At 43.3% G+C, this 12,786-nt stretch overlaps 1 protein-coding gene across 1 annotated transcript in view; it reads left to right on the forward strand.

Annotated features, from left to right (window-relative positions):
• tenm1 (teneurin transmembrane protein 1) overlaps positions 1–12,786 on the forward strand; it is a 147,959-nt gene that overhangs the window by 36,538 nt on the left and 98,635 nt on the right. Inside the window, exons 6-12 of the mRNA XM_088009765.1 lie at positions 276–476; positions 3,240–3,425; positions 3,556–3,585; positions 4,540–4,686; positions 8,261–8,480; positions 11,188–11,307; positions 11,393–11,654. Of these exons, the coding sequence (XP_087865891.1) occupies positions 276–476; positions 3,240–3,425; positions 3,556–3,585; positions 4,540–4,686; positions 8,261–8,480; positions 11,188–11,307; positions 11,393–11,654 (1,166 nt within the window). The remainder of the gene's footprint in view (positions 1–275; positions 477–3,239; positions 3,426–3,555; positions 3,586–4,539; positions 4,687–8,260; positions 8,481–11,187; positions 11,308–11,392; positions 11,655–12,786) is intronic.

Consider the following 12,786-nt stretch of genomic DNA (forward strand, 5'->3'; position numbering starts at 1 on the left):
AGCCCTTATCATAGCCTCAGCTCTAAGTGTCCTATGAAGTGTAATGTTGTGGAACAGATACAGGGATTGTAGCGAGGGTGGTTAACTCCTGGATGGGATGCAAAGAACGCTGCTTTCATACTCTGTGAACTGATGATTATAATGAGACGGACCCTCCTGCACCACCGCCACCACCCACGCACCCACCCTGTCACTCCCCCTCTTCACCTCTGACTCACTCTTGCTTTTATTTATTTATTTTATTTATTTGTTCCTCCTCTCCCTTCTGTCTGCAGTGGACTGTGCGGACCCCCAGTGCAGCGGGCACGGCGTGTGCGTGCGCGGCGAATGCGTGTGCTCGGCAGGTTGGGCCGGAGTGAGCTGCGATGACCCCTTGCCGGCCTGTCAGGAACAGTGTTCGGGACACGGCACCTATCTGCCGGAGTCCGACACCTGCGCCTGCCAGCCCAACTGGACGGGACCGGACTGCTACACGGGTAAGGTGGGGGCGCAGGGCGGGAGGGGAGAAGAGGGCAGAATTAGTCTGCATATGTATAAGTTACAAAAAAAAGAAAAAAAATTAAAATCATACTTCACAAGTTTGCTAGTTTTCTTTTAAAAGATGAGTTTTTGCAGATAATATTCCCTTTGGACATGAGAGACATTAGTGGAATTGAAGTACTGCTGCTACTTTGTAAAATGTGTGTGTGTGTGTGTGTGTGTGTGTGTGTGTGTGTGTGTGTGTGTTGCCATTTATAAATGAGATTTCCCCACATGACTCTCTGCCTGCAACGTTCCAAAGCACACTTATGCACCAGGACTCATTTTGCTTTGCATTGACAGTCATACACCTCCGTACGCTCATGCCCATGTACTTACAGCGTGTAGACACCAACCACTTGGACACGCATTCATTCCCCTTCAGCTGAATGAGGGGAAAAACGTAAAGCTCACTGCTGCAAACTCTGTCAGATACTCAGAGGAACCGTTGGGATGGCATTTAAAGGCCTGATGCTCTTTATGCCTTTACTGTTTATGTATCTACACCACAGAGCTGAAACGGTTAATCTGACTAATTGTGAATAATTTAAATAATCGTCAATTGGTTTTTGTAATTGATTAATTGTTAATTGGAGTGTACATGCTTAGAAAAAGGCACATTGCTGAAAAAACAAACGTATTCAGAGCAGTAATTAAGACAGAACTGCAGAAAAACAGATCCAATGTTGGATTTAAGATAAAAACATCTTTGTCTATAAACAGGTTTTAGCTTCACTCGGTTCAGATTTACTTATTTTATTATTTAAAAATTAAATTCATCTGCCTGTTTTTTTGCATCTTTTAACTTCTTTTTGATATTGTATAAAAGGGTGCATGTGCTTAAATAAAAACTGTTAAGTCAACCATTTTTTGAAACTGTGATTAGTCAATTAATCGTCAGAATAACTGATTAATCGATTACTAAAATAAGCGTTACTTGAGACCATGAAGAGGTTCATTGTAGGACCTACAGAGACACACAGCTCAGGTGAGAAAATACTTTGACAGAACAACTTATAGCGATTCAAATCTAGCCTTTGAGTAAAAGTGATAAGGAGATTGTAACAGACAAAGAGACAATTAAACATTCTCCTACAAGCCAATATTGAGTTGTTGGGAACAGGAAGGCTGACGAGAGTTGATGTGAAAATGGAGCTAGATACACGACAGTCGTGGAAGAAAATCTGTTAGGGGTTGAAAAAACTTGAAACTCTACTTTCCATCAGGAAAATAACCACAAACATAAAGTCATAACTAAACAGAATGGCTTCAATCAAAGCACATCATGTTTTAGAATTGCCCAGTCAAAGACCAGACTTAAATCAAATTGAAAGTCTGTGGCAAGAATCCATGTTCTCAATTATGTATGCCATGTAAAACAAAACAAAGTAAATAATAAAATACATCCTCGTTTGTGACTCCTCCCAGTTTTGCTACTTTTCTCTGCTCTCACAAATCCCCGTTCGGTTACATGCGCAGTAATCACACGACGACGATACGGAAAACAGGCAGCGAGGGAAGCCATTGTGCCAAAGCTACTCAAGTCCCAAGCGTCACCATGTTTTAAGGTGCCGGACACAGCTCGGTGGAAAATGCACTGTCCAAAGTGTCCTTGCAGCATTGGCGAAAAGAGAGGAGGAAAAGCCATTGTAAGACAGGCTTTTCTCTCTTTCCGCCACACTTAAAACATTCGGCTTGGGGGGAGGAGCTGCTCCTTTACCGAAGCTCTGCAGGCGACCCGGGGCAGCGGCTGCTCTCAGGCCCGTATTACGGCGATATAGCTCATGATAATGATGGACCATGGCTGAATATTGGAGATATGAGCCTCCTCTGCCTCTACCTGCTGGCCTTTTAATCAAAAGGCTCTGGCGATTCCATGTTCTGGTCTTGTTGAGGCGTGGCTAAGCTAATGTAATTCTAATAGAGAGCCTGAAAAAAAACCTTGAACCCACTTTTAGCTCCCTCTCCATGCTATGTATATTTAAATTGAAATAACTTTTTTTTTTCTTTTTACTGCAGCTGGATAAGTAGGTTTTGTGTGCCTCCAGCACTTTGCTCTCTTTACTGATGGATGAGGCTTTTCCTCTGCAGAGAGAGTGAGAGTTGCAGAGAGGGAGAAAGGTGGTGGTGAGGGGGGATTTTAAGGGATGTTGCTAAAAGAGAAGGAAGCCTGAACAGAGCGAGCCGACGGAGAGAGAGAACGGAGAAACGTGGCGAAAGAAGGGGTATTATCGCACCCTCACTAAATCTGATCGAAATGTCAGAAAGGAATGATGGAGCTGAACCGGAGTCTCGGTGGCTTAAATATCGCAGCGCAAATACGAATCATTTGGCTTTTCTTATGAGTCTATTCACTCCTTTCCTCCTTAAGGCGGCAGAACTATTAGAGGTGAGGAGATTATGTGTTGTGAGAAAGTACATTTTTAAAACTCTGAGCTTTTGCCTCCCGTTCCCCTGTCTCCCCCCCCCCGTCTTTCTCTCACCTATATCCAAAAGCCCACCTTCAGCTCTAAATTAGTAAACTTCTTCGTGTCCCCTGTGTCTGTTTTAGCTGCTTTGTTTTTCTTTACAGTGCTCGTTTCCTCCATCTGTTCCTCTCCCTCCTCGTTCTTCTCGTCCTCTCACACTAACACGCTTTTTCCTTTCTTTCTTTTTCTTGTTTTTTTATCCCCCCTCCCCTTCACTCCCTCCACATACATCTCCGCCCACCTGTTCTCCAGAGCTGTGCCCGGTGCCATGTGGCAGCCACGGCGTTTGCTCCGAGGGCCAGTGCCAGTGCGAGGAGGGCTGGATCGGCGCCGCGTGCGACCAGAGAGCGTGCCACCCGCGCTGCGAGGAGCACGGCCAGTGCCACGACGGGACCTGCATCTGCCAGCCTGGCTGGGAGGGGGAGCACTGCAACATCGGTGAGCCCCGCTTGTCGCTTGGGTTGTCGTCTCTACGTTTCGATTGGTGGCGTTTGACACGGAAAGGTGTCAGACAACTTGGAAGCTGTTTATGTTTTTTTTACATAATCTCCCATGTTTCACTCCACAGTTACTCACGATCTGGATGTCGTTGTGAAAGGTAATTTCACTTTATTGAAGGCTTTAATGTTTTTTTGTTTGTTTGTTTTAGAACACGTGTCAAACTCGAGGCCCGGGGGCCAAATCTGTCCCGCCGTAGCTTTTTATATGGTCCTTTAGACTCCAAAGTACATCATTAAGTCTCTCCAGTTTTTCACAGATCCTCCAAATTCACACAAAATCAACAGATCCTCATATTTGTTTTTTGATTTTACTGCAAAGTTTTTTTCAAAATTGGTCACAAACATTGGAATTAAGTTATAGTCCATGATCAATACGGCAAGTGATAAAAAAAACATATTCAGTATTATATATTAGCACAAGTATCATAAAAATTTGCTCTGCTACATAACAAAGGTGTGGCCTTGGTCATTTTGATAGAAAGGTTCATCACTGTTCAGTGTTTTCTCCATCGGTGGCTCGTTGGTCCCAAAGACTGATGACATAAAAACGTTGGTGAGTTTGTTTCTCGCCATCTTACATGATGTTCTGCTTTCCGAGGCCATTTAGCTCACGAAATGTTCTCAGGAAGGTCCTGTTGCAGTAGTGTCTTAGTTCTTCAGGTCGGGCAGTAATCAGGTCTGAGAGTGTGACGAGCGAAACTGAACAAAAATGTATCTAATCACTGTGAATTCATGACTAAACAAGTAAGACAATTAGTGCTCCACATATTAGGATCAGGTTGGTCTGGATAGTTGTTTTTTTTCCCCTTAAGAAATTAAATCATCTGTTCACCTGATAAACACTTCTTACTTACAAGTCTTTATGTAACTTATTGAATTGAATTCCTGAAATAGATTATCTTCAGAAACATATTATAATTGACTTAGAAACATGTTCACCTACAAATGCAAAAAACACAATGTCTGTCTGTGTGTGTGTGTGTGTGTGTGTGTGTGTGTGTGTGTGTGCGTGCGTGTGTGTGTGTGTGTGTGTGTGGGATCTGTCTTTTTAGACGGCTGCCCGGGGTTATGCAGTGGTCACGGACGCTGTACCCTGGAGCAGAGTGGCTGGCGCTGCATCTGCCAGGCTGGATGGAGTGGGCCAGGATGCAGCGTTGTCATGGAAACTGACTGCAGTGATGGAACTGACAATGACGGAGGTGACATTTTACATCATCTATCATATTATATCTCTCCTCTTCTTTTTTTTTCTTCCCACTGCTATTACCTCTTCCATCCCCGTCTCATCGGCAGATTGTCCGTTCCGTTCCAATCATCCTCATCGCCATTCTCCTCCACTAAAAACGGTCCTCCTCGTCGTTTCTTCCCCTCCGTCTCTCTGTGTTATCCCGGTCCCGCTGTGAGTCCTGCTGCCCGTTATTACAGCGTGTTGAATATGTATTTGTGCTTGCACGCTCAAATCACAGCTAAATACCTTGGTGTGTGCGCCACCTGCCAGGATAAAAAGACACTTTTTCAAGACTAAATGCAGAAACCCACGCAGAAGATTTGCTTTTTTTTATTGATTTAAAGAAACCTCCGAACTAAAAAAAGAAAAAAAAAAGGTGAGAGTCGACTCAGTCATGTACTGTAGCTGTTTATTCACTCCTCAAAAAGAAAGGAAGAAAGAAAAGCATGAAAATAACATTTCAGACACAGATGTGCTCATTACAGTTACTTCCTCGCCATTTCGGTCCCATCGGCAGCTCGTCTCCAACACACACCCGGGTTCCCGTGCAGCGCAATATCACGCCGCTTTCAACTTTGCCCCGTTCGCTTTGAAACTCCATCAAATATCCATTATGCACACACGGTTGTTAAGGTGCTGCTATAATCCATCACTGCAAACAAGGTAGGGTTGCCTTTGTTTTGGATGGAAAGCTCGCTCTTGTGTTTTTTTTTTTTTTTCGTTTTGTTTTGTTTTTTCTCCTGTTTTGTTCCAGATTTGTGCAGAGAGAGGTGTTTGAATCCGCAGCAGCAGGAAGCCTCAAACACACTTTTCTGTTGGCGCAGGGCTTCTGATAGCTACAAAGTAACTGCTTTTTTTATTTATTTATTTTCTTGCACGTTGTTTACCAAAGCCGCACGACTGACTCAGCCAACGCTTCAAAGTGTCAGCGTTGATGGCTGCTCGAAACGTGAGTCACAGCTTCTTATTCCGGATTACAACCGTGGAGACCCGGACTGTAAACTGGGAGGCCGGCGACGGGAGGAAACGATCCGTGGCGTTATCTCGGATTTCGTTTTTATTATTATAGCCAATAAAGCTGTAAATGCTTTATTGGGAAATATTTCAGATGAGCCACTATCGCCCTGATTATCAAATAGCATAAAATTGCTGCGTGAGCCGTAGCGGACTACCTCCAATCGTCGCGTTGGCCGCGTAGAGCTCTTCGGTTTAGTTCTGATTATGCTAAAAGAAAGACTACCTGACAAAACCTTAAAAGAATTACTCAGACAACTCTTTCTCTGCCTCCGACTCTGTGTGCAGCCTTTCAAACACTACATTTCCTACCACTCAATTCAGTCCTCTCCCTTAATTGGCAGATACACTGTTGGCTCTCATAGGCCTCCCTCTCACAGCTGTCTTCTTTTCCTTTTCTTCTTCTTCTTCTTCTTTTTTTTTTGTCTCTCAAGACAGACAGAGAAGGAAAGATGCTATCTTTGGCAATCAGACGGAGAGAAAGCTTGACGAGAGTCTGATTTATGTTACCTGAACGGCAGCAATAGAAGAAGAAATGTATTATTTTTGATAATAATAATAATAATAATAATAATACAAAAAGAATAGCTTCTTCTGCAGATTTCACTCGAGTTGCGCAAGAAAACCACATCTGCCTCTCAAAGCTGCGATCTCTCATATTGCTTTTAATGACAATGATATTTCAAATTCAATTAATAGTCTGCTTTCAAGTTCAAACAGCATTTCTTATGGAAATTACCCATTGTGGCGCGCTACCTTTTGTAGGACGAGGTTATAATAGAATATTGTTGCCCTTTAGCTCTCCGCTCCGCGGTCAGATGCATTTAAATGTCAGCGCTGTTTCCTGCCTTTTTAGAGCTGCGTTCAAAATAGGGAAACACGAATGCCGGACCGGCTCCCATTACCTGTCGCCTCGGTTTGTGTTTGTGGCCCCCATTGTTTATGCTCGACTTTTATGGATCACACTCAAGCGACGCTGGAGGGATGAGGAGGGATTCTGAGGATATTTATAGGGTTATATGGCGTAATTACCAGCTGATGACCCATAATGAATTTTATTGTAGTGATGAAGATGCACAGGTAGTTCATTATCGTAGATTTCATGAGCTCCAGTAGGAACACTTGAGTGTTTGTCATGTAGGTAATGTTGAAAAATCTTGACTCGGCCTGTGTAGTTTCACGTTGACCCTTAAAAAAAGAAAAAAGCCTTGTAATGTTTGCACCTCTTGAAAAGCTTTCATAAATCTTTTTATTATTAGTTTTGGGATGCAAAAGGTGTTTTGCTGAAAACACTGTTGGGTCTCTGTGTTTGAAGAGGATTCCCAGGGTTGTCTGTGATGCTCCTCATTCAAAGCGTCGTTCTTTGGTCGATGAGCTCAAGAGCCTCTAGAACAGCCCCCAGACCAAAACACTGAACTAAGTTGAATGTGAATCGAGCCAGAGCAACTTGTCCGCTCTTAGTTTTTGAACATCCCCATGCACAATATCCAGGAATGAAAACTGAAGAGTCATTTTGATGAGTGAAAAAGCTTAATCTCTATAAAAATGTAAATAACCTTCCAGTCTATTTGACTTCAGTATTTAAGTTTAGCTGCGATTTTTATTTATTTATTTATTTATGTTTGTCTACTTTACTTTTTAAGTTGATCAGTGTGTTGAGGAACATTCAGTAATCCAAAAATATGAAAGGGGTTCACATTTTTTTGGCCATTATTCTGAATTGCAAAGAAAGACGATAACTCGGAGGATAATTATTGTCGGCATTATGTAAAATCAACATTTTGAGCTTTGCATCACGTTATGATGTTTTTCCCTCATCAAAAAAGTTCGAGAAATCCTTTAATCGCTCTTGGCGACCATTTAGTTGAGCAAAATGAGTGTTGTAACCGAGCGTCGCCTTCGAGGAGGAAGCTCTTCCTCGTAGCTTCAGTTTTCAAACTTCTGCCTCACAGACCACTCCTCCCCCGTGACTCTCCCACTCAGCTCCGTCAGACTAGCCATCAGCAATTAGCAAACACCTGTTGGAACGGCACATCTGCTGAGCTCACTATATGAGCTACTTCTCAGTGCAACGCTAGTAAAACCATTGTTAAAGGCTTAATAGAGGAATGTTGTTGTGATGAGAGTGTCGGAAAGAGCAGGAGCTTCTTAAAGAGACAGAGGCCCCATTTCAAATTATGAAGTCAAACTTATTTTAAGTGATGTTTGATATATATGCATACTGCTGCCCCCTTTAAAACTCTTGACGAACAGAATCAGAAAAGCAAGAGAGCATGTTATTCTAGTAACTCAGGTATGTGTTGATATAACAAAATGCAACAAAATATTGTAACTGTGAAAAACAAAGTTAATAAATATAGAATTGTTTTTGCACTTCGTTAGCAGGGTGCCAATAATTACAGAGGGCGCTGTATTTAATTACCATGAAGCCAGTCACTTAAGTCATCAATTAACTGTGCATGATGAAGACGCTCCCATCTCGCCTCCATCGAAGTGAAACATGTAACGCCTCCAACATCTTCTCTCTCCAGACGGACTGATCGACTGCGTGGATCCGGACTGCTGCGAGCAGCTGAGCTGCGGCTCCGACCCGCTGTGCCACGGCTCGGCCGACCCGCTCGCCCTGCTGCAGCAGAGCCCGCTGCCCGCCAGCACGCCCGCCAGCACGCACAGCTTCTACCGCCGCATACGCTTCCTCCTCGGCAAGGCGGCCACACACACTCTCCCGGGAGACGTGCCCTTTGATACCAGGTATGCAACTTGTTTACTCATTGCATGCGCGGCTTTGTGCGTGCCGGCGCATTCTTCCACGGGGTTTGCTTTTGCACGTCTCCGTCCTTGAATTGTCTCGGCGGGCATTAAGCCGAAAGGAGTGAATTGCAGCTTATGGAGCATTTGTGTTAATAAATTGCGACGTCCACTTTGCCGTTGTTTGTTTAATGAACGTGTGTGTGTGTGTGTTTGCATGTGAATGAGGCCTTTCATGTGTTGGCACGCCTTCGCATACATCTCAGGGATGCTGTGTGTGACCGGGGAGACGAGGCGTCGCTCCCCAGAGCAACGCTCCGTCCGCCGGTGTCAGTGTCAGACTACAACTACAGAGTTTGTGTTTGTAACGTATTAACGCTTTATCTGTCATTCGGTTACGCCAGTCACCGAGGTGTTACCATGAATTTTTCGACGAAAAATGCGCCTCACCTTTGCATTATGATGGCCGGCGAAGTTTCGGATGAAAAACAAGCGGTGATGGGTTTCTGAAAAATGGGCCAAAGCGCATCGCTTCCCCATCTCGGTTTTATCTTGTGGAATAAGCAAATAAATTAATTATGTGGCAGTTTTTCTAGTGGGTTTTTTTTTTTTTTTTTTTTTTTCAGTGGAGAAATCAATGGCAGCTTTCAGGATGGGAGTAACAAACGGGCCGATGCAGTCACCCGCAGAAACCTCACCATTCTTTATCTAGCCTCTGTTTCTGGTGTAATAGATATTCCTTCATTAAAGGGCTGTGTGTGGGTGTGAATGTGGAGAGACTCTTTCCAGCTCCGGTCCTGATCATATCTATGTGCAGCTATTTAATCCCTTCCACCTTCTGGTTCTTATCCATGAACTTAAATCATGATGTTTGATTTCCTGACAGTCAGAAAAAGGCTTATATGTTGATCAATTCAGTTTTACTTTGTCATCCAACAAATTTTGTTGCACCTCATTCGCTCTGAGTGTGAATGAGTTCGCTCCTATGAACTGACCTTTTATTGACCTATTTTTATGTGTATTAACACATGTAATATGTAATCATCTATCATTTGGGAGATTATGGTTAGATTATTGGGAGTTACTTTGAACAGACATCACTGTGAACTCAACAGGAACAAAATGACCAGTAAACATTTGAATCACATGAATCCAATTCAAGAGTAGGAATTAAAATTTGCACCTGTCACTTTAAAACTTTCTAAGCAAATTCCTATGTCAAGAATCTTTCATGCAGTGAACCTTTGCTATTCATTGTATTGGTCCACAATCGCCGCAAAAATCTGCAGCCCTCTCTAAACTAAATGTCTAGTTTAAGCATTTAACCACCAAACGTACCTTAATATGCATTATTATTCACAGTGAATGGCGTCTTAGCACTACCTAAAGAGAGAATATCCATAACTTAATCGTCATGGAGGCACTGCCATGATTGGCTGCTTTCAAGCAAAAATAACTTTGACTTCCCTTGACACCTTTTCAATTGCATTTTTCCACTCCTCATTTCAAACAGAGCCATATAGCTTTAGGTTAATCCCCTGGGTTCTCTTGAGAACGTTTGGTGGTTCCTGAAAACCGGGGCTCCTTCAGAAATGCCACATTACTGATGTGTGGTTTTATTAGAAAGGTCTGCTAATGTCCTGTCCGACACATTGGAGGACATCCACAATAGCTACCAGGACGCCACCAAGGCGTTTCCTTTAAGGGACGGTTAAGTTTGTTCTATTGTAAATGATGGGAATCGAAGACTAAGAGATGTGGAGAACTTTGTTTACTCTACAGACTCAATGTTTGTTATTGAAAAGAATGGAAAAAAGGATCTGAAAACAAGACAAGCTAGCTAGATGAACTTACAGTTGTGTTGTTTTAGCGACACAACTAGGTATACAAAGTTTCTCAGTTTATGCTTACTGATAAGTAAGTTCTAGAAAAAATGTGTTAAAAACTCACAACCCTGTGCCGACAACAGTTGAATGAAACCCTAACATTTACTATCATGCTGGTAATAACCGCAGTGTCTTCCTTTCGGTTGCCCACTACGTCTAATGAGATATAAACATGTTTCTTCCTTCATTGGCAACGACAAAACATTGACGTATGAAACGTTCTGGATCCTGAGGTCTCAGATTTCAGGTTCCATTTGCTCTTTCAACCTTTCACCATCGGCCGGCGTGACAGTCACTTCACTCAGGAACTGCTGTGTGGATGAAATTTACCCGCTAGTTCATAAACCGACCCGCATGCCCACAGTAATGAGTGCTTCTGTCAAGCCTTGATTGTCTTTGTTTGACCATTGCACATGCTGCTGAAGACACACCGCAAATTTATGTACAATAGCTGAAAAACTGCTTAGAAAAAAAAAAGAAGCTTCTTCTCCTATTTGACACAGTCCTCCTTCAAAGAGAGATTAAAGTTTGCTTTATAAGTGACAAGATGTTGAGGCGTCGTCGTGGATGAAGCTATATTTATGGCCTGTATCCTGGCAATCTCTGGCAGACTTCTCCGAGCGATACAAGAGAAAAGCACTGAGCAGAATAAAGGCGGCTGCTTATTCTTCCAACACAAGGTCATTTGGCTAGTGCATGACAATGTGCTGCTTTCTTCAAACAATGATTATGCTCTCCGTCATTGTGAACCTGTCATGTCTCCCTGTTTATCTCTATTTTTTCTCCCCCCTCTCTCTTTTATCTCGCCACCTTTGTTTTGACAGCCGTGTGTCTGTGATTCGAGGGAACGTCGTGCTGCAGGACGGCTCGCCTCTAGTCGGAGTCAACATCACCTTCCCACAGCATCCCGAGTACGGCTACACCGTCAGCAGGAAGGACGGCAGGTAGAGAGCGCAGACGCGCACATTCGAACGGATCGCGCCGCCCTTACCGTTAGCCTGACCACGTCTCGCTTTGCTTTGACTCCAGTTTCGACTTGGTGACTTTCGGCGCCATGTCTGTGACCCTCATGTTCCAGCGTCCGCCCTTCCTGCCGCAGACACGCACCATATGGACGCCGAACAACAACTTCCTGGTTTTAGATCACGTGACCATGGCCAGGGAGGAGGCTGAGACGCCGAAATGTGACATCAGGAGCGTTCTGAGTCCCTATCCACTGGTCCTGCCTTACCCGCTCCCCAGATACACAGGAGCATGCACAGAGAAGGGCCCTGCCGTGCCTGAGCTGCAGGTACGACATGTTGGCACGGTGGCTGCATTTCCATCGAACATAAAGTTGCACAAATTGGAATTGCGAAAATACATTTGCTTAATGGAAACACGGCAGTTTCGGAAATTGGTGTATTTTTCAAAACTGCAATGAAAACATGTTTATTTGTAGCTACTAGGGGGAGCGTCTGGCTCCTCCAGAGGTCTCACAGCATCGCCCAGTTCATCAAAAGTTTAGTTTGTCATTCTGAAGTGTTGAACTCATAGCGCATCTGTAAAATCACCAACAACCATTTCCCCAAAAATCCGCACATATAAGTAGCCGCACTCAGAATTATAAGAAGCCGACGTCTTCTCTGACAGCTGATGATGAACGCTGTGCCGTGGCTGAAATATGAACACTGTCGTGATTTTTAATGACTTATTGTGTGCAATTTTAATTGCATTTTTAATTTCACACAAACATCGCTATTGCAACATTGTGTTTTATCGCCATTAGCAGAACATCGAAAAACTTTTGTGGACATTTGTAAAGGAAACGCAGCTTTCTTAAATAATTGTCTAATTTCAGTAGTGGAGATTATGCACCATCAAAGATCAACTTTACAGATCCAATGATAAGCAGACCACACAAACTAGAAAAAGTAGAAATTGTAATAGTCTATAGAAATCGAAATGAAAATAGGAATGCTGGCGCAAAAATACAGACTATTCACACTAGACCTTTAAAAAGCAGGAATGATAGTGATACATGCGAGTTCCTTCTTACGGGAAAAAAAAACAGAGTACAACTAAACTGGCAAAGTGCAGAATCTCTCAGTGGTGGAAATAAACGATCGGTGGTCGGGCTATTTTCTGTTCTGAGACAGCATCAATCTGCAGCTGAAAAAGCAGTTCAGAGCCTCCACTGTCTGATGCAGCGGCTGAGAGGAGGTGTCCGTAATGGAAGTCAGTCAGAATTATCATCTTAATATCGGATTGGAGATTTTTAAATGATTTATCTGAATATTATCACCAAGCAAGTGATGCAAGTCATTGAAACTCTTTGAAACAATGTTTGAAAATTCTTCATCCCAACTACTGGGAGTACTAAGTGAGACTTTGAGTCAAAGAGGGAGACATTTTTAAAGCAGAACTGAGTGTGTAGCTTATAG

Source organism: Poecilia mexicana, unplaced genomic scaffold (genome assembly GCF_051168715.1).
Source record: "Poecilia mexicana isolate PSO_F unplaced genomic scaffold, ASM5116871v1 scaffold_10, whole genome shotgun sequence".
NCBI lineage: Eukaryota > Metazoa > Chordata > Actinopteri > Cyprinodontiformes > Poeciliidae > Poecilia > Poecilia mexicana.